We start from the raw sequence: 20,947 nt of genomic DNA, 5'->3' as shown, positions 1-20,947 counted from the left end.
GAGAGCGGCGTGAGGGTCAGCAGGGCTTTGGAGGGCGCTGCAAGAACTTCCAACTGGTGATGTAAAAGGGACCAAGTCTAGATAACAGCGGACTGCAGACTGCAGAACCAAGGGATGGATGAGGACAGGTGAAGAGAGAGCCTTAAGGGCGGCGGAGGGGAGAAACCTAAGCGCCGGGAAACTGGCTAGGCTGAGGAAATAAGCGGGGTCAATGAGAACTAGAGCGGGACTAGGTGTCCGAAAGTCCCCGCGGGAGCGCAGAGTTGGGGCGGGGCTAGTGGAGGGGCGTGCCCTGCCCCGCCCCCTTGGCTGGCCAGACACCGAGCAGCTGGGCGCAGGCGCTGGAGCGGGGCCTCAGCTTCTGCCCCGGCTGCGGCGGGAGGAGGCGGTGCCTGCGGGAGCGAAGGGGGCGGGTCAGGGGCTGCGGGCTTTCTCCCGCTGCATTATCCCTGGCCCACCGCCTCCCTCTGCAGGTGCGGCGGCTGGTTCGTATCGCCTACCCACCCGCCCCCGCTCCCGTTTTTGTGTCTCTCGATGTCTTTCTATCCCCTTTCTGAGTATTTATTTGTCCCCTCGTCTCTGCCCTCGCCCCGCTGAGACTCTGGACCCTCTTTTCTAAGTCTCTACCCTCCCTCCGGGTCTCTGTCTCATTGTTCTCTGAATCTGTTCCCCTCCTTCTGAGTCTTTACTCCCTTCTCCCTAAGGTTCAGTCTCCTCTCCCCCAACTGTGTCTCCGTCCCCCCACCCCCAGTCTCTTTCTCCTGGTCTCTGTAGCTTATTCTCGGGGATTTGCCTCTCTCTCTCTGGGCCTCTGCCCCCTCCCGGTCTCTGTCTCTTCTCTTTGTGTCTCTGTCCTCCACTCCCTCTCTGGGGCGCTGTCCTCCTTGCCCTAGGCCCTTGTCTTCCTCTCCCTGGGTCTCTGTCCCCTCCAGGTCTCTGTCCCTCTTCTTTGTGTCTCTGTCCTCCACTCCCCTCTCCCAGTCTGTACCCCCCCACCCCCCGTCTCTATCCATTCATCTGCATCTCTGTCCCCCTTGCTCTTGTTCTCTGACGACCTCTCTGTCAGTATCTTTTTCCTCTCCTCCGTCTCTCTCCCTCCTCTGTAAGTGCCTTTTCTCTTTCTCTCCTTTTTCTCTGTCACCCTATGCGGGTCTGTATCCCCACTCCCCGTGCCTCTTTCATCCCCTTATGAGGCTCTGTCTCCACTTCTTTGGGACTTCGTCCCGCTGTCCTTTGGTCTCTGTCCCTCCATCACCCCCTCTAACCCCCATCCTGGCCAGGACCCGAGGCTGCGTCACTGCGGAGAGAGTTGCAGAAGTGGAGCCTGTCCTGCAGACCAAGGAGGTATTTCCTTCACCCCCCCAGACCTTGGGCGGTACTCAAGCCCCCGATGGGACCCAGGAAGGCAGAGAAAAGACATCAAAACTTCCTACTCTTCTCTACCCTGAATTCTGGTGTATCCCCAGGCAGAAGCAGTGAATCCTGAGGTGAGGGACTGGGCTTAGGTTGAGGCTTGGGTTGAGTGAGGTTTCTGAGCAAGTCACGAGTGGGGGTGGTGGCTGGAGGAGGGGTTGGGTAGGCACTAGGGGTGGGAGTAGGGACTAGGGTAAACACCTAAAAATCAGCTATGCTCCCTTATATCCTCTCCCCTCCCCCCAACTCTACTTTTCTCTTCTGCTTTTGACAGCAGCCAGGCACGGGATCCAGTTACCAAATCAGCGTTTTTGCAGAGGTCAGAAGGTGTGGGAGAAGGTGGGGGCTGTGGGCGAGGGGGCTGCCATAGGGGACGATATGGGATGAGACTCCAGATTAGAGACCATGGGAGCGGGGCGGAGGCCCTGGGGCAAGGAGTAACAGTATAGTCCAGACTCCATCAGGTCCAGGGAAAACTGAATGCCACCACTCCCTCGTGGCCCTCTCCAGGACCCACCGGGGTATGTGGGGGATTTGTGAGCCTCGAGTCTATACCCATGGGGTAGGCGACTGGAGGCATAATGTAGGCTCCGGGTATGGGACACCCAGCCCTGCAAACAGACCAGGGGGAAGCGGACTTGATTTGGGGCGATGGACACCAGGAGGCTGTAGACCAATGTCTGTCCTGGTTTCCAGCCCTTTCCCACCCCTCCTCCTTCCCAATCTATCCTTTTCCTGGTCCTCCAGGCACAAAATTCCTGAAAGCTCCAAACTCCCACCTCTGTCATCCTTGGCGCCCCCCTCATCCCCCCTCCCCCATTCTCCAAGGCCCTGGAATTGGGAAAGGGTCTCCCGCTTCCCGACTTCTAGGATCCCAGCCTCGTTCCTCCACCCCCATTCCCAGCAGTTATAAATCCAGGAAAGAGGGTCTCCCGAACAGTAAAGCTGAAAATATGGAGACTCTCCGCCTACGATCCTTGGTCCCCCCAGGCCTTCCAAGAACCTTGGCTCCCAAAGCTCGTTATTAAGGAGGAATTTCTCCGCTGTAATCTTTGAGTCCCCATCTCCCGGGTCTCTCGCCTCCAAAACTGGGATTTGGGTCGTTTTACCGCCCCCGGACCCTGTGCCTTCTCCCCCTCCCCCCGTACTCACCCCAAGTCGAGGCGGGGCGGGGATGGGGGAATCCGGGGCTGGCGTTGGGGGAGGGGTGACCCAGCCCCGGCAGCTCAGGGCAGCAAGAAGCTGCGGAGGGGGGGAATGACATCATCGCCGGAGGAGGGACAGCACAGCTCCCCCAACCCGGGGGCTTCAAGCCCCGCCTTTATGGCGGACCCAGGGGTCTCGGAATCCCAAGGGGAGAAAGGAAGAACAGAGGTTGAAGTCTGCGGGAATCATATCCCCTCCCCTTAAAACAAGGGTTGGAAAGCCCTTTACGATTCAGGCACCACCCCCCACTGCCACCTGTCGCTGCCGTCGCGACCTGTCGCCTCCCACGCATGTTGTGGCTGCGCCCGCCCCCGGCAAGACGAGAACACGGCCTGGAATACAAGGTCCATGAGGCTTCGCGGTGCCGGACGCCTCTGTCTATAGACAGCGTAGGCGAAGGGCCTCCTGGGATTCGTAGTACAAGGCCTCCGCACCGGCGGGAGCCCGGCCCTGGAGAAAAGGAGTGATACCTTTCTCCTTCCTTTCTTCCTCAAGTCAGAGAGCTGGACACTAACTTTTCTCTCCAAAAATCACGCGCTTAAAAAAAAGAAAAAAGTGACCCAGGTAGAGTCAATGGTAAGAACGGATTTTTACGGAGTACCTGGGCCTCGACTACCATTCGGTGCGCATGCGCCTAACCGAGGCGCCAACCGGAGAACTGCGCCTGCGCGGGCCCACCCTTTCGTGGTCCGGTTTCCCCAAAGCGAGAGCGCGCCAGCCCCACTCGGGCCCCGCTCGTCAGGTTCCCGCGGTCGAAGACGGCTACGTAGGTCCGCAAGAAGACATCGCCGAGAATCCAGAGGGGTCCTGCAGGCGAAGGCATGTCGAGGGCCTGGAAGCCAGACAAGCAGAGGCGGAAACCACCCCGAACACTCTGCAAGGCGACAAAAGGGGCCACTGGGTGTCAGGCACACCGAACCCGCCTCTTCCCCGGGAGCCACAGCTTTGCCCCGCCCACTACCCCTGGCACCAGAAATGTTTCTGTGGCCCCTACTCCGTCCCAGCTCCATCCTCTCAAATCCCATCTTATTGCGTCACTGCCTTGTGACGGCCACCTACCTGGATGACGTAGTCCTGAGCCGTGAGGTTAAACCAGACCCCACCAAGGAGGAAGGAGACGGGGGGCAGCCTGGGGATTGTCTCGCACTGGATGAGGTACTGAGGGAGAGGAGGAACAAGTGGGGCTGAGGGATTCCCGCTCTGCTTAAGATAGGTCTTCACGGTCTTGTGCGGTCAAGTTCTGCTGCCTTCGCTCGCCTCACCCGCTCTTCCTTCGCCCCTAACATAGTTGTTGTCACTTCCTGTAGGCTCCCATTTGATCAAACCCTCTTTTCCTTCATCTACTTGTGGATCAGAAACTACCGGCCCCGAGGCACATGGAGCCCACAGGGTGCCTTTAAGTTGTCTTGCACTGTGTCTAAAATGTTTTAAAAATTAGTTACCAACTGTACCCCACGGTGGTGCAGGTGGTATCCTTGGAGTCTGCTGCTGTGCAGCCTTAGGCAAGTTACTTAATCTCTCTGTGCCGCGGTGTCCAATTTGAAGGTGTAGTTGATAGTAACACTTCATAGGTATGTTATGTGGATAAGAAGTTAGTTTGGAAGAATGCCTGGGCACATAGTAAGTGTTATCACAAACCAGGGGCTGGCTTGCTTGCTTGTTTTTTAAGTGAGCAGCGGGTGAAAATCAGAAAGTTACGAATAATATGGTGGCGCCTGGATGGCTCAGACGGTTAAACATCCAACTCTTGGGTTCAGCTCAGTTCATGATCTCATGGTTCATGGGTTCGAGGCCTGCATCGGGCTGGTGGCACAGAGCCTGCTTGGGATTCTGTCTCTCCCTCTCTCTGCCCTTCCCCAACTCGCAAGCACGCGCATTCTCTCTCAAAACAAATAAAGAAACTTAAAAAAAAAAAAACAAAACAAAACAGTATGAAAACTCTCTTTACAGAGAGGGGACATTCGAAGGTGAATACCTGTGGCTGTAGGCAAGGGACCTTGTTTTATAAGGTTTTGGTCACCCCCTCCTTCCTTTCCCCCTTGTTCCTTCTTTTCAGTTTCTGCCCTTATTGGCTTGATAACTCTAAATACCTAGTCATTCCTTGTTGATTGGCTCGTTTCCTTTGTTTAAGGGGTGGTCTGTGGCCCAAACCAGGAGCTTTCAAATAACGTTTTCAGCTTTCTCCAACAAACCAGGAGATCTGGCTTTCCCCACATGGGAATACTTAGCCGGAGCTGAGTGGCTGAGAGCTGCCCTTTTTATTTTTGTTATGTTTATTTTTATTTTTTGAGAGAGCGAGAGAGAGAGAGAGAGAGAGAGTGCAAGTGAGTGAGGGTGGAGACAGAGCGAGAGACAGAATCCCACGAGGGACAGAGAGAGAGAGAGGGAGAGAGAGAGAGAGACAGAGTCTGGCTCACCCTGAAGCCGGGCTCGAGCTCACCCAATGCGGACTCGAACTCCTGAACAGTGAGATCATGACCTGAGCTGAAGTCAAAAAGCTTAATCGACAGCCACCCGGGCGTCCTGAGAACTGCCCTTTTTAGATTATTAGAACAGTTGTTCTCCACGTTACCTCAAATCCCACCACCCCCCAAGTACCCAAGAATACAATGTTAGGCCACTGTAAGTAACTGCCAGGAAGTCTGTCTTTCTTCAAAACCAATAGTCATTACCTTGTTGGGAAGATAAGGAATAATAGGAACAAGGTTGATTTCCAGTGTATGATCAGAGCATCAGCTTAGAACCTTATGTAGGCTAATGCATTCAACCCTCACAACATACCTAAAACACGAGTATTAGTAACTCTGTTTTAGAAGTTAGGAAACTGAGGCAAAGGAATATTAATGTTTTATTTATGTTAGAGAGAGAGAGAGACAGAGTGTGAGCAGGGGAGGGGCAGAGAGAGAGAGAGGGAGACATAATCTCAAGCAGGCTCCAGGCTCTGAGCTGTCGGCACAGAGCCTGACGTGGGGCTCGCACCCACGCTTAACCAGCTGAGCCACCCAGGCGCCCTGAGGCAAAGGAATATTAAGTTGCTTGTCCAAGAGAAAACAGTGGCAGAGCTGGGTTCCAACCCGGACAACCCATGCCCATAACCACTCCAATCTACCTGGTTCCCTTGGCTCATTATAAGCCCACATCCTAGGCATTTGATAGACCTCGTGGAAATTTCTACCTGGAAGGACCCGCCCCCTGCCCCCCCCCCGCCCCTCCCAAACTGAAGGGCCTGCTGATGAGAAGTGGGTGAGCACCTTTTATGTTCACCGTGCCCCTCCATGCCTGAAGCTTCCTTTGCACAACCTCAGTGAGCCCCCACTCTCCGGGCGCCCCTCCCCTGCCTGCCACCGCTCCTGCCCTGTCTCCACTTCTCCATATGGATGTTCCCCAAGGCTGCTCCTGAGACCTCTTCTCTCTCCCAGAGACGGCTGCCCTCCAAGGCTCTGAGTACCATCTGATGGTAAATATTCCTCAGCTTCCTGTGTACCTCCCCCGGATGTCCCCAGGCTCCCTAGGCTTCTCACTCCCATGCAGTCCTGAATCAACCCGTATCACCATCTCCAGACTCACGCAGCAGATGCCTAGGAAGTGTCCTTGCTTCCGACCACTGCCCCACAGCCTGTCACTCGTGATGCCCAGTGCCTTCTGCCTTGGGATACCTCTTAACCACCTAATCCCACCCTCGGGCCCCAAGCATCCTGCCCAGTGTTTGCCATCAAAGCCCCACCAGACACCAGGTCCTCACCACGCCCACCAGCAAGGAGATTCCTCCAATGGCTGTATTCAGGGCCCGGATCTCTTCAGTGGGTCCTGTGATGAGGGATGTGCCCGTGTCCAGGATGGCAGCGCAGCCCTGGGCACAAAGGGTCAGCCCTGTGCCCACCTTCATACTGTGAGGGGGCAAAGGGTAGACGTTGGAGCCAGTGTCCTAGGAATCCAGGCCCTCAGCCCCTCCTCCTTCAATCACAGGAGCCCTGGCCCAGCCCCTCCTCCCCCAGACCCAGGAGTCCAGGCCCCCAGCTTCCTCCTCCCTCAGAGCAGGAGTCCAGGCCTCCGGCTCCCTCCTCCCCAGGACAATGGGGATTGGTCTCTGGCCCATTCCTCCCAGACCTAGGAGGCCAGGTCTCTCACCGCCCCATGTGGATCTGCCAGTAGGCGGGGATCGTGACCGGCACGAAGGTGAGGGGTGGGATATAGTGAGCCGGGTCAGAGCCCCCCAGGACCAGCTCTCCTCCATCGTCCGCTTCAGGATCCCTGCAGAGGCAAAGTGCCGTCAGTGTCCTGCTGGCCTGGCAGGGTCAAGGAAGAGAGTTCCTGGGGCTCCTGGGTGGCTCAGTCGGTTGAGATTTCTCATGGTTCGTGGGTCCGAGCCCTGTGTCAGGCTCTGTGCTGACATTGCGGAGCCTGTTTGGGATTGTCTGTCTCCCTTTTCTCTCTGTCCCTCCCCCGGCTTGCACGCGCATGCACTGTGTTCTCTTACTCTCTCTCAAAAATAAATAAATAAACTTGGGGTGCCTGGGTGGCTCAGTCGGTTAAGCGTCCGACTTCAGTCAGGTCATGATCTCAAAGTTCGTGGGTTCAAGCCCCACATCGGGCTCTGTGCTGACAGCTCAGAGCCTGGAGCCTGCTTCGGGTTCTGTGTCTCCCTCTCTCTCTGCCCCCCCCCCGCCCCCCTCCCCGGCTAACACTGTCTCTCTCTGTCTCTCAAAAATGAATAAACATTTAAAAAAAAAACAAACCTTTTTTAATAAATAAATAAACTTTAAAAAAAGGCAGGGAATTCCTGCCAATGGGAGGTCACCAGTTCTGGGTGGAGTAGTGGGATGTAGGCAGGGTCTAGATGTTGGGACTGGAAGCAAAGCCAAAAAAGGAAAAGGAAATGGGACTTTAATTGGTGAAGGTCTTTTAGGGTCCTGGGGGGCTTCTGAAGTGGGGACAGGACTTCTTTTTTTATTTTTAAATTTTTTAATTAATTATTATTATTATTTTTTGAGAGAGAGAGAGGGAAGCGGGGCTCACCCAGAGTGGGCTCCTGTTTTTTTGTTTTTTTTTTTTTTACCTGAAGTGGGGCTTGAGCTCATCAGATACGTGGTTGGAACTCACGAACCATGAGATCATGACCTGAGCCAAAGTCAGATACTTAACGACTGAACCGCGCAGCAGCCCCCAGGGCTTCTTGATCTGACTGTGGAAGGTGGAACTTTTGGGGTGGAATTTGTTACTTACGGGAAGAGAGTACATACGCGTGCGTGCGGGCGAGCAGGGGAGGGGCAGAGAGGGGGGAGAGGGAATCTTAGGCAGGCGCCCCACCCAGCGGAAGAGCTTGACCGGAGCTGAAACCGAGAATTGGACTCTTCACCAACTGAGCCACTGGGGTGGAGTGCACACGGAGCCCTGGGGTTTGCGAATTGGCTCTGGCAGGTGTCACTTGGGCAGAAGTGGGGTGGCTTCCTGGGCACATGGTGAGACTTTCTAAATTGTAGGTCTCATGGGTCAGAGGTGGCAGACTTCCTGATTTGGCGGAGAAGGGCGGGGATTCCTGGAGGTGTGGAAGGAGAGGACCCCTCCAGAGGTAAGTGGAGCTTCCCGAGTGGGTGGGACCTGCTCAGGCCGTAGGATTTTATGACTGTGGGGGATGGACCTCCAGAGGGAAGGTGGGGCCTTCCTGGCTGGTGGGTGGGGCTTTCTGAGCATAAAGTTGAGCTTCCTAAAAGATGGGTGGGACTTCTTCGATTAAAGTGGGTAGCTTCGGACTTCTGGAATGTATTCTCAAATGGAATTTGGGCTTTGTGTGCAGGGAAGAGGGAGTTCCTAAGTTGAGTAGGTAAGGCACAGAGTTTCCTGGTTTGGGTTTGAAACATGAGGCATTTAAAGTGACAGTGAGTGCTTGTAGTAGGTCTTAAGGTTGCTCGGTGAGTGGGACTTTTTGATCACGTGTTATTTATATTGGGTAGGTGACTTCCTGAGTGGAAGATGAGACTTCCTTTATTGGACATGGGACTTCTGAAAGCAGACAGAACATCTTAACTGGGGCTAGGACTCCTAGGAAGGTAGACCCTCGCCCATTACCTGTTGAGGTAGAAGGAGAAGACAGGCTTATCCAGTAGCCCCTGGTCCACCAGTACATCCAGTGGGGGTCGGACCCCTCCCACGGCCAGAACGGGGAAAGCAAGGCCCAGTATCCCATCGAAGCGGGCAAGAGTGAACACCAGGCTGGACTCCCACAGAGCCTCTCCAAAAATCACTGATGCATTCATAATTCCTCCAATCTGCGGATAGATTCAAATGGGGCAGGTTGCTTCTTGAAGGACATAACCTACATAACCCTGAAATGTTCCAAACCAAGGCATGAATCCCATATGGACACACCTGAAAACAGCCCCCAACCGTCTAGGAAGGATTGCTTCCCCACTTAGGAAGCCCACCCCTTTAAGCAGGAAACCCCGCCCCCTTCATCCATTTCCCCAGGAAGCCCCGCCTCCTAAGCCCCCTCCCTAAGCCAGATCCTCTGAGACGGTGGGGTTCTCCCAGCCTCAAGTCTTCCTGGGGTCAATGGTCACGCACAGTCAGCTTGTCCTCACTCAGGATGCCAGCTAGCCTCCCAGTTCCATACTGAATGGCAAACTTGGTCCCATTGGGTTGGAAGGAGCTGGAGGCCTTGGGGTTGAAACGGTGGTGGAGCCCTAGGTCAGAAGATCAGGGAGGTGTCACTGGAGGAAGGGAGTCTCCCCAGTGGCCTCCTGCCTTTGTGAACTTGTGACCCGTGAGGGCATGTCAGAAGAGAACAGCACCTCAAAAATCCTCGGGAAGCCAAGACCCAGGCCCCACTTCTCCCATCACCCCTGTTCGGTCTCATTCTCCCCCATGAAAGCTCACAGCAGGGCAGGCTGAAGAAGTGACATCTTATGGACGGGACCCAGAGATTGGAGGAGCCAGTGTCAAAAACGACAGAGAAGTTTTGTGGGGGCGTTCCCAGTCCAATTTCCCCGTAATACTGGACCTGAGGGTAAAACGGAGAGAGGGTGAATGAAGGGTTTGACTTCTTAAGTGGGGAGGAGGGTGAGGACTCTCTGGGGCTGTGACTCACATTCATGTAGTTAGAGAGAGGTATGAAGGTGGGCTTGTCTCCAGGGGAGGGGGCCCCCAAAGCGGGGGTCGCTGCTGGCTTCCCCCATCCCCTCAGTGGGTTCAGAGTCCTGTGTCCAGTGTGCACTCGGCGGAGAGGGATCCTGTGGGGGAGGATACCGACACTTAGGAAATTACTCTTCCTGGAGACCCTCCATAAAGGAATCTCCCAAATAGGGTGGAACGACAAAGCAAACGTCTCAATGGTCCTACGACAGCAGCCATTGTCAGAAACCCTGCAATAACAACCTTCCAGGAAACCCAACGGAATACCTATCAAACCATGATGACAAATCTCCCCAAAGACTCTGCAAGAGCGAACCAGCCCACCCCAAACAGACTTTCCCCAAAGTCTTTCAATAAGGGCCATCTCAAAGAACATAACACAAGCCATCCTCGGGAACTCGACACTCACAAAGGCTTTCAAAGACCCCACCATGAAACTAGACTTGGCAAAAACACTTGCATGCTTCACTTCACGATGTTGGAGACTATTTTCTTCACTGTCGGTGTGGGGGAGACTGTAAGCACCAAATCCCAGTTTTACTCTTTACACTAAAATACATGCCTTGGGGCACCTGGGTGGCTCAGTCGGTTAAGTGTCCGACTTGGGCTCGGATCATGATCTCGCGGTTCATGAGTTCGAGCCCCAGCGTCGGGCTCTGTGCTGACAGCTCGGAGCCTGGAGCCTGCTTCCGATTCTGCGTCTCCCTCTCTCGCTGCTCCTCCCCCTCTCGTACTCTGTCTCTGTCTCTCTCAAAAATAAATGAACATTAAAAAGATAATAATAAAATACGTTCCAGATAATCAAAGATCTAATGTGAAATGCAATATAAGAGCACTAGAGAGAAGTAAAATGTTTACATAACTCTGGGAAGAGTAAGATTTTTCAAATCATGATACCAAGACCAGAAATCATTGGGGAGAGGATTGATGAATGTAACTCTAAAATTTTAAACCTTTGTACTCCCTTCCCCAACACACAAAGCTGTTTAAAAAGTTTTTTAAAAATCTAAGGGAGGGGCGCCTGGGTGGCGCAGTCGGTTAAGCGTCCGACTTCAGCCAGGTCACGATCTCGCGGTCCGGGAGTTCGAGCCCCGCGTCAGGCTCTGGGCTGATGGCCCGGAGCCTGGAGCCTGTTTCCGATTCTGTGTCTCTCTCTCTCTCTGCCCCTCCCCCGTTCATGCTCTGTCTCTCTCTGTCCCAAAAATAAATAAACATTGAGAAAAAAAAAAATTTAAAAAAAATTAAAAATAAATAAAAAATAAAAAAAAAATCTAAGGGAAATAATTACAAGTTGTATGTCAAAGAATTAATATATCTAATATGCAAAGAGCTTTTATAAGCAAATAAGAATAAGATAAACAACCCGGTGTTGGAAGACAATTCCCTCATGGTTCTCTCACATTTCTGCAGACAGACTGACTGCCTTTGTCGAGGATTTCATTTAGTGAACAGCCTTGGGGGAGAAACAGTGTCTCCCTCTGGGCCAAAGAGCACGCAGGTTTATGATGCATTGTAAAAGGTCCAGGTTCCCTAAACTTGGGGTTCCTCTCCTGTAATGCACCCCACTGCATGTGCAGATCTCAGCCAGCTCTCTTCATCTCGCCCTGGGGGAACTGGGGCTCAGAGAACTGATACTCTGGCTACTACTGTTGCCAAGAGTAATAACCTGTCCTTGTCTCTGACCCGGGGGTCTTGTGTCTTCTACAAGCAGCCACAAAACTGTGGCAAGCTAACATTACAGTTCTTGACATCTGCCAGGATAATAAGCAAAGGACACAAACAGGTAATTTGCAGAAGTACAAACAGCTTCTAAACAAATAACATCTTTTTATGTTAGATGTCCAACCCCAAGAGTTGTCAGAAGAATACAAATGATGAGAGTCAGAAAACTTTTTTCGCCCTGTAGATTGGCAAAGACCTAAGAATACTCACCGTTGACTAGGGGCTATCGATTGATACCAACTTTCTGGAGGATGATTTGCCAGATGTGTATCATTGGGCTTAAAACTGTACACACCTTTTTTGGGGGGGAGGGGCAGAGAGAGAGAGATGGGGACAAAGGACCCAAAGCGAGCTCCATGATGACAGCGGCTGACATCAGTGAGCCTGAGGTGGGGCTCAAACTCAGGAACTGAGAGATCACGACAGGAGAGGAAGTCAGACGTTCAACCCACTGAGCCCTTACACGCCTTTTAACCCAACTTCATTTCAGCTCGATGAGTTTCATCCACAGGAGATCACTGGACAGGTGCACAAAGCTGTGTCTGTGAGGATGTGTCTAATTTTGAAGACGGGACCGGCTAGCTAGGACTTGGCTCTGCAGAACGGAATTCCCCCAACCGCTAAAAAGGAGGAGGTAGCTCTCTGTGCCAGTGATTCTCAGACTTTAAGTTTTTTGGTAAAGATTTTGCCTGCCACCTGCCTCTGTTGCAACTGCTCGGCTCCGTCTGTATAGCACAAAATCAGCCCTAGACAACGTGGCTGGGTTTTGTTAAACTTCGTTGGCAAAAAAACAGGCGGCGGGTTGAATTTGGCCCTAGGTTGAGAGTTTGCCAGCCCCTGCCCCAGAGCTGAGATTCAGAACTTGTAGTTTCTAATGAATTGGGTCTGAGATGGAGCCTGAAGGTTTGCATTTCTAACAAGTTCCTGGGTCCTGCGGATGCTGTTGGCCCTGAAACAACTCTGAAGAGAATCACTGCCCTTTGTGCTGGCTGGGGAAATGGCCGTGATCTATTAGGTTCAAGAAGCAGGTTAGCAAACATCACATGCAGGGATATTCGCGTACCTGCCTAAAATCACTCCTTGGAGCCCTGCCCCCTCACTCACTTCTTTGCCACCCCCCACCCCACCCCTGCCATGACTCAATCTTTGAGAGGCTCAAGAACGTCAAGTGGGGGAAATGTTTCCTGGAAGAGGACCCCTCCCTGCCCCCCCCCCCCCCGGTTCCAGGGGATGGGAGAAGAGAGGAGAAGTAAGAGATTGGGGTGGGAGGCACCAGAGGCTAGGTGAGTGAGGGATCCCTGGGGTCCCCCAAACTGGGCTTCTTGAGACCTAAACAGTCTGGGAGATGTGAAGCTGGGGGAGTCACAGTTCTGAATCTCCAAGATCTGTTGGGTTGGGGGCCAGGGGAGTTGCATGTCTGGAAACCCCAGTACCAGATCATCAGAGCTCAGGGTGGGATCTCCCAAAAACTTGTCTGGAGAGGGGAGGGAAGGAGGAGTCCCCAGTTGAGGGTCTCAGGATTGGAGGACCTTGGACCGAAAGGGCTGTGTGTCCTCTTAGGACACATCAGGGCAGAAGCCCCCCACCCTGGGCGAGGGGAGGGCGGCGAGAGCCCAATTTGGAGGTCTGGGAACCCAAGAGATAGAAGTCACGGGCCCTGGGGTGCCAGCTTTGGGAGTCACTGAACTTGGGGGCCCCAGTCTTGAAGGGCAAAAGGGGGAGAGTCCATCCCAGGTTCGGGGTAGGGGGTCCCCAGTACCGGATCAGCGAGGCGCTGGCAGGCTCCACAGTCAGCAGCAGCAGCAACCACAGCAGCAGCGTCGGTAGCGGAGACATCTCTGGGGACCGAGTGTTGACCCATCCGTTTTCTTTCCTCAGAGACTCCGCCCTGTTCACCGCCCACCTCCGGGTTTCTGAGGTGACCGGGGAGGTGAAGTCTCTCTGTGGGTGAGGGGGGACAGGAGCGGGAAGCGGGTGGTGTATTTTGAGGGACCGGTGGGATATTTTTGTAGGGACACCAGAAATGTCAACTTGTGCCACTGGTCGCCTCACTCCCGACTTCAGTGAGGGGACAGGGACGGTCTCCCGCGGCCCCCACCCCACTTCTAATCCTGTAGCTGCTGTTGCTTTGTTTACCACTTTCACTTCACTCATTAGCCACAAGGTTTCCTTGGGCAAGTGCAGGGATGGGCGGATGTTGCGAAGGATCTGGGGGAAGGGAGAGAAGGTCAGACTAGAGGAGCTCCTTCCCCTGGTAACTGGGCAAAGAGCAGAAAAATATTTGACAATGTCTCTCTGGGTCTCATTGTGCCCCTTTTTTCATTGACTAAGCTTCTCAAATATTAAATGGGCATCCGAACGTCTAGTTAAAATGCAGATTCCTGGGCACCACGCTCAGAGATTCTGGTTCCCAAGGCCTGAGATAGAGCCCAAGAATCTGCATTCTTTTTCTTCTTTTTTTTAATATATGAAATTTATTGTCAAATTAGTTTCCATACAACACCCAGTGCTCATCCCAAGAAACTGCATTCTTAAACAAACGCACTGATCATGTAGCTACAAACATTTCTGAGAAACGATTTGAGGTCTTTGGTTTTCTAGCTTAGATTTACATGTCAATAATCAGCTTGTCATTTTTTTTTATTTAAACATTTTTTTAAAGTTGGGCACCTGGGTGGCTCAGTCGGTTAAGTGTCCGACTTCGGTTCAGGTCATGACCTTGCAGTCCGTGAGTTCGAGCCCCGCGTTGGGCTCTGTGCTGACAGCTCAGAGCCTGGAGCCTGCTTCACATTCTGTGTCTCCCTCTCTCTCGGTCCCTCCTCTGCTCAAAAATAAATAAACATTTATTTATTTAATAAATAATTTATTATTTATTAAATAAATAATAAATAAACATTAAAAAATTAATGTTCTCTCAAAAATAAACATTAAAGGGGCGCCTGGGTGGCGCAGTCGGTTAAGCGTCCGACTTCAGCCAGGTCACGATCTCGCGGTCCGTGAGTTCGAGCCCCGCGTCGGGCTCTGGGCTGATGGCTCAGAGCCTGGAGCCTGTTTCCGATTCTGTGTCTCCCTCTCTCTCTGCCCCTCCCCCGTTCGTGCTCTGTCTCTCTCTGTCCCAAAAATAAATAAACGTTGAAAAAAAAAATTAAAAAAAAAAACATTAAAAAAATTAAAAAAAAATTTTTAAGTTTGTTTGTTTATTTTTGAGACAGAGAGAGAGTGCACATGCAAGGGGACGAGGGGCATAGAAAGAGAGAGAGAAAGAATCCCAAGCAAGGTCCGCATCATCAGCGCAGAGCCCAGTGCTGGGCTCGAACTCACGAACCTGTGAGATCATGACCTGAGCTGAAACGAAAAGTCTGACACTCAACCCACTGAGCCACCCGGGTGCCCCTGCCCTTTTCTAATATTAAAACAATGCTACAGTATTCTTCTGCATATGTATTTTTCTGTGTGAGTGGGGGAGGGCCAGAGAGAGAGGGAGACACAGAATCCAGGCTCCAGGCTCCCAGCTGTCAGCACAGAGCCCGACGCGGGGCTCGAACTCCTGAACCACGAGATCATGACCTGAGCTGAAGTCAGGCGCTCAACTGACTGAGCCCCCCAGACGCCCCGACGATTTCTCGTTTTTAAAAATAATCTTTACATGCAACATGGGGAAACTCATGTCCCCAAGATCAAGAGTCACACGTTGTCCCTGCGTTACGATTCCTCGAACCATAATTACTCCAGCCATGAGCAGATGTTAAGTTGTAGATCTGGATATATGTTGCTTAGTTACTCCCCAGAGAACTTGTGATGATGTAGGCTTCCAACTGCAGGGGCGATAATAACCCCAATTTCCCCACAGCCTCACCAAAGCTACATGGAATCTGATAGATATAGATAAAGAAAAAAAAAAAAAACAAAGCTCTTCCATTGTCTTGAAACATCCTGTCCCCTGGGGCGTCTGGGTGGCTCAGTCTGTTGAGCTTCCATCCGGCTTCAACTCAGGTCTTGGTCTCTTGGTCTGTGAGTTCAAGCCCCACCCCCCCACCCATCCCCCCATCGGTCTCCATGCTGACACATCAGAGCCTGGAGCCTGCTTTGGATTCTGGGTCTCCCTCTCTCTCTGCCCCTCCCCTGCTCATACTCTCCCTCTCTCTCTCTCCCTCTCTCTCTCTCTCTCTCTCTCTCAGAAATAAACATTTAAAAAAAATAAAAAATAAATAAAGCGGCATTATTCACGATAGCCCTAAACTGGAAACAACCAGTATGTTCGTGAGCTTGAGAATAGACATACTGTGGAACGTATCCATTCAGTGGCTCACTACTCAGCAATAAAAAGGAATGAACTGATAAGACATGCAATGATACGGGTAATTTTTAAAAATAAACTTTGTGTCTTTATTTTTTTTTTTTAGTAATCTCCACGCCCAACGTGGGGCTCAAACTTACAACCCAGAGATCAAGAGTCACGTGCTCTTCTGACTGAGCCAGCCAGGCGCCCCCAGGACATGGGTAATTCTCAGAGACCTAATGATAAATGAAAGAACAAAGAGTGCCTAGTATGGACTGAATGTCTGTGTCCTCCTTCCAATTCAATGTTGAAAACGAACCCCCAGTGTAAAAGTATTTAGAGGTGGGGGTTTGGGGAGGTGATTCAATCAGGAAGGTGGAGCCCTCCTGAATGGGATTCATACCCTTTTAAAATTGACCGTAGAGAGCTCCTCCGCCCCTCCAACCCTTGTGTGGACACAGTGAAAAGGCTATTAACCAGGAAGCAGACCCGATGTGTCAGTGCCTTGATCCGTGGGCTTCCCAGCCTCCAGAACCATGAGAAATAAATATCTATGATTATTAGCTACCCCATCTACAGTATTTTGAGACCAAACAGGCCAAAACACGCGATTCCATTCATATTATGTTCAAGAACAGGCAAAACCAACCTCAACTTAGAAGTTGGAATAGTGGTGATCCTTCGCGAAGGGTATTGACTGGGAGGGGGCACGTGGGAGCCTTGAGGGATGCTAGAGATGTTCTCTACCTCAATCTGAGTGGGCGTTCCATGGGTGAATACATCAGTAAAAATTCATCGAGCTGTACGTTTAAGATTTTGTATTTCACCTTGGGTAGGTTTACTTTATAAGTTTTTAAAAGTTTATTTATTTATTCTGAGAGAGAGAACAAGCTGGGGAGGGACAGAGAGAGAAGGGGACAGAGGATCTGAAGTGGGCTCTGTGCTGATAGCAGAAAGCCCAAAGTGGGGCTCGAACTCATGAGCTGTGAAATCATGCCCTTAGCCGAAGTCAGACACTTAACTGACTGAGCCACTCAGGCGCCCTTAGGTAGGTTTACTTTAGGGAAGTTTTACCTCAGAAGAAAATTTAAAAAGAAATATAGAAACACATTCCGGAAAAACAGGGCAATGCTTACAGTATCATAACACTGTAAATGCTATCCTCATTTGCAAGGACTGGAAAGACACAGAGAAAAGCAGACTCGGGAGCGTGTACTAGTTAGCTAATGCTGTGTAACAAGTCACCCCCGGACTAAATGGTTTAAAACAGAAATACACATTTATTATTTTTCATGGTGTCTGGGTTAGAAGTTTGAAAGCAGCTTGGCCATGCGGTTCTGGATCACGGGGTTGCGGACAGATGTCAGCTGAGGTGGCCATCGTGCAAAGCCTTCACTAAAGCTAAAGAATCTGCTTTCAAGATGGTCGGGGCCCCCAACTCTTGAACTTGGGTTTCTGTTAGAGAGCTGTAGCTCCCTTAGGTGGAGCCTAGAGGAAAGGGATCTTCACGGATGGAGCTATGAAGTGGGAGAGGTGGGGAGCTCGGGCAGAGGAGTGAGCCCAACACAGGCAGGATTCAGGAAGTATACTCAACAGCACCATGAGGACGTGCTGGCGTTTGGTGAAGGGGAATCCTTGAAGGTCAACGGCTCAAAGGTTGCACAAACAGTGATGCAAGAGAGAGGAGGAAACATTGCAAGAGGGAAAGTTTTGAGTACGGGAAGGAGAAAGGATCCGGTGCCTAAGTGGGGGGGTGGGGGAGGCCTCTTACATGCTGTCCCAACACGGTCATGGGCAGGGCAGCAGTTCACATGTACCTCTGCAAGTGAGCTCGTGGTGTCCCTGGGGTAAACGCACGGAAGTCTTCTTCTGGTGGCTTCTATTTTTTTCTGCCAAAGAAGAAGTGAGAATGAAGAGGGGGAGGTGTGCTGGAGATTTTGAGAGACAAGGTGAGAACACGCTTTCTTAGAGATTAGAGAAGGGAACTGCAGAGGCCCTGCAGATTGGTTCTGAATGTCCACTGGAGGCTTGCCCTCACACAGCTGAAGTGTGTCCACTCACAAGCTCAGCTGGGGGGAGCAGGCACAGGAAAGGCAAAGTCCATTTTTGACCAGCGTTGGGGTTTTGCCAGGCAAGTAGGACTGAGGGAGAAAGAGCAAGGAAGTTAAAGTAATGTGTACAAGGACCTGACTGCACTGGGCCACAGAATCCAAGGAAGGAAGAGAGGACGTGAGAGGAAGTGAGGCAAAGAGAAGAGAAGATCAAAGGATCAGGGGGTACCAATGGCATCCCAGAATTGAAAGGCACTTTATGACTTGGCCCCTCTCTGACATCTTCTCTCCTCTATCCCCCTTGATCATTCAGCCTAGCCACATTGGCCTCCTTGTTGTTTCTCAGAGAAACCCAGACATGCTCCTGCCTCAGGGCCTTTGCACAGGCTGTTCCACCCAAGTGTCTTGCCTCCAAAAAACCCTAATCAGCCTCTCTCCTTTAAATATTTTCTTGAATATCACCTTCTTAGTGGAGTCTTCCCTGACCACCCAATTCAATATGGCAACCATCCCCTCCCCAAATCTCCAATCTCCTTTACCCTGACCTATTTTTTCCCATAGCACTCAACCTCTTTGAACATTTAATTAACTCTCAGATGTCATCAGGTGTAAGTCACGTGCATCTTAGAATCAGTGATACTGCCTGTTTCCCCATTATAATCTTATCTCCACGAGGGCAGGGATCTTGGTTTATTTCATTTGTCACCACGTCCCCAGCACCTAGGACAGTGCCTGGTATCTAGCAAATGCTCAGCAAGTATTTTCAACAACCTACTTTGAGCACAATTGCTTTAGGGAATTTCCTTGACCCAGAAGACGGAGCATCAGTTTCTCTACGATAAGTCTTACCACATCTCCCCCTCATCTATTTTAGCAGCTGGAATATTTCATCTCGATCCCTCAGAATCCCCTCACCCAGATGTCCTGTCCCAATTCTTGCTTGCCCCGGGGTTAAGGGATTTCTGAAAGATCCTGCTGCAAATTCCCAAATGGCCACACGGCGGTGCTGTGGGCCTGTTTCCCCAGCCAAGATCACCTCGGTTCGCCCCCGCCCCCCCCCGCCCCGCCCCCCCCGCCAACCTTCCGCCCTTCCTTCCTTTTTTTTTTTTTTTTTTTTTTTTTTGAGCATCCTAGCGCCTGATTTATTCACTCTATAAACCACACGCCCGAAACCTGGAAATGTAAAGCCTTGTGATTATCCTCTATTTGGTATGGGGGAAAACATTTCTGATCAATCTCTTTTACGTGAATTCCGATAATACAGTTTCATTTGTTTTTTCACATCAATTTCAACGTACGTTTTCTGAAAGTCTTAAAAACTTAGCATACGTGGTATAAAAATGGTTGACTCTACACACGACATTTTTACGTTAACAACAGTATTTAATGAGCTGTTTTTGGTAATTATGAAGAACCAGTCTCTTCGTTCAACTGAATTTGCTGCAATCCAATAGGCTTTTTAAAAAATGTTTTTAAGTAATCTCTACACCCAACGTGGGGCTCAAACTCACAACCCTGAGATCCAGATGTGTACTCTTCCAACTGAGCCAGCCAGGTGCCCCTGCCCCCATCAAGTATTTGGTTAAGCACCTTCCCCAAGGAAGCAACCAAAAAAATATATATCTGTATCATCTATATCTATACCTATGTTTATCTAAATATCTATCTATCTATCTATCTATCTATATATATATATGTATAGTTTTTTTCTTGCACCCTGTCCCCCCACCTCACTCGGCTCCAGCCACCCTGATGTACTTGCTGATGTACCATGATTTTTTTTTTTTTTTTGAATATGCCAAAATCATTCCTACCTTGTCTTATTGATAACTTTATTAAGACTTGGCCACAATTTTGGAAAAAATTGTGTCACCCACGGCAATGTTGCCTGAGGCATTTGAGCTGATGATCCAGCCCTCCTCTGCTAGACTGCTCTGTTGCTTTTAAATTTTCAATAATTCTGTCTTTTGAAGTAAGATCTGACTGCCATATTGTGTCTCTTGTGCACCTATGTTGAAGTAGGTATCGCTTTATTACAAATTAGCTTCCAGGAGTGCCTGGGTGGCTTAGTCAGTTGGGCGTCCAACTACAGCTCAGGTCATGATCTTGTGGTCTGTGAGTTCGAGCCCCGCATCAGACTCTGTGCTGACAGCTCAGAGCTTGGAGCCTGCTTCGGATTCTGTGTCTCCCTCTCTCTCTGCCCCTTCCCTGCTTGCTTTCTGTCTGTCTCTCTCTCTCTCAAAAATAATAAACATTAAAAAAAATTTTTTTAAAAACAAATTAGCTTCCATTTATACATCTTTTGTGTTGCAGTTGGTGAGGTAAATGATATTTTGTTGCTGGGGACACAGTTCAGCTATATTGTTTTTGGATTTCATTTCAGAATAGTAAAAGAATTACACGTTACAAATTACCTGTGATAAAAAGAAATAGAACTAGCCATCAGGGAAGTACAAATTAAAACCACAGTGAAGGGGCATCTGGTTGGCTCAGTTGGTTAAGTGTCCAACTTCGGCTCAGGCCATGGTCTCATTGTGAGTTCAAGCCCTGCGTCAGGTTCTGCTAGGGATTCTCTCTCTCCACCCCCCCCCCCCGCCCCCTCACTCTTTCTCTCTCTCTCAAAATAAACTTAAAAAAATAAAGAAAGAAAAAACATAGTTCTGGCATACTAGGATCCTTGTTTGAACCTGGCCCGGTTCATGCTTTTTACCTGATTTAATCATAATGAGAATCCAATGAACTCTTGTTGGTCTCAGTTTAAAATTCTTTTAATGCTTATTTATTTTTGAGAGAAAGAGCAAGAACGGGGTAGGGGCAGAGAGAGAGGGAGACACAGAATCTGACCCAGGCTCCTGGCTCTGAGCTGTCAGCACAGAGCTAGACCAGGGGCTCCAACTCACCAACCATGAGATCATGACCTGAGCCAAAGTTGGGCGCTTAACCAAATGAGCCACTCAGGTGCCCCTAGTTGGTCCCAGTTTAGAAGAGGAAACTGAGCAATGGGGAGGATAAATAGCTTGGCTCAACATCACACAGCCAGGAAGTGAGAGACAATAAATAGTTCAGCCCTTTCCCTGGAACCCCATGTCCATGTAATCACACCTTTTATTGGTAACATACTCAAATTCCACAGCTTCAAGATCATGTG

General features: G+C 50.7%; 2 protein-coding genes across 38 annotated transcripts; one reads left to right on the top strand and one right to left on the bottom strand.

The window, feature by feature from the left end:
- Positions 1-15: 15 nt before the first annotated feature.
- On the top strand, positions 16-16,315 carry LOC123578707. Of its 37 annotated transcripts, XR_006702477.1 has the most exons (6): positions 16-128; positions 474-485; positions 1,281-1,487; positions 1,688-1,732; positions 8,100-8,188; positions 8,571-8,970. XR_006702477.1 is itself a non-coding variant. In XM_045441772.1 (5 exons), the coding sequence occupies exons 1-5, from the start codon at positions 119-121 to the stop codon at positions 3,084-3,086; spliced, it is 363 nt and encodes a 120-aa protein (XP_045297728.1). In that variant the 5' UTR covers positions 16-118; the 3' UTR covers positions 3,087-3,200. The 37 variants fall into 37 exon arrangements, 14 of the variants coding, with proteins under 14 accessions (XP_045297728.1, XP_045297729.1, XP_045297721.1 ...); XR_006702464.1 differs by having other exon boundaries at positions 474-1,487; XM_045441772.1 differs by lacking the exons at positions 8,100-8,188; positions 8,571-8,970 and adding an exon at positions 2,855-3,200 and having other exon boundaries at positions 1,281-1,344.
- Positions 3,185-13,334, bottom strand: NAPSA (napsin A aspartic peptidase). Its single transcript, XM_045441753.1, has 9 exons — positions 13,229-13,334; positions 9,704-9,845; positions 9,493-9,616; positions 9,181-9,299; positions 8,686-8,885; positions 6,748-6,870; positions 6,362-6,506; positions 3,679-3,777; positions 3,185-3,493 (listed from the first exon to the last, which is right to left on the bottom strand). Exons 1-9 carry the CDS (start codon positions 13,303-13,305, stop codon positions 3,254-3,256), a joined length of 1,269 nt encoding a protein of 422 aa, XP_045297709.1. The 5' UTR covers positions 13,306-13,334; the 3' UTR covers positions 3,185-3,253.
- Positions 16,316-20,947: the final 4,632 nt, after the last annotated feature.

This window comes from Leopardus geoffroyi, chromosome E2 (assembly GCF_018350155.1).
Source record: "Leopardus geoffroyi isolate Oge1 chromosome E2, O.geoffroyi_Oge1_pat1.0, whole genome shotgun sequence".
Lineage (NCBI taxonomy): Eukaryota > Metazoa > Chordata > Mammalia > Carnivora > Felidae > Leopardus > Leopardus geoffroyi.
Note: the sequence above shows the minus strand (reverse complement) of the source record. Positions and strands in the feature narration are given on the sequence as shown.

What these genes read in the sequence shown, in the direction of transcription:
- NAPSA (XM_045441753.1), bottom strand. Translation starts at nt 13,305, where the DNA reads ATGTCTCCGCTACCGACGCTGCTGCTGTGGTTGCTGCTGCTGCTGACT. An exon ending in TGAGTGAGGACAAGCTGACT is followed by an intron (nt 8,886 to 9,180) that starts GTGCGTGACCAT and finishes ATCTATCCGCAG; the next exon opens with ATTGGAGGAATTATGAATGC. An exon ending in TTCTCCTTCTACCTCAACAG is followed by an intron (nt 6,871 to 8,685) that starts GTAATGGGCGAG and finishes TTGCCTCTGCAG; the next exon opens with GGATCCTGAAGCGGACGATG.
- LOC123578707 (XM_045441758.1), top strand. Translation starts at nt 212, where the DNA reads ATGAGAACTAGAGCGGGACTAGGTGTCCGAAAGTCCCCGCGGGAGCGC. An exon ending in CTGTCCTGCAGACCAAGGAG is followed by an intron (nt 1,345 to 1,687) that starts GTATTTCCTTCA and finishes TGCTTTTGACAG; the next exon opens with CAGCCAGGCACGGGATCCAG. An exon ending in AAATCAGCGTTTTTGCAGAG is followed by an intron (nt 1,733 to 2,854) that starts GTCAGAAGGTGT and finishes TTTACGATTCAG; the next exon opens with GCACCACCCCCCACTGCCAC.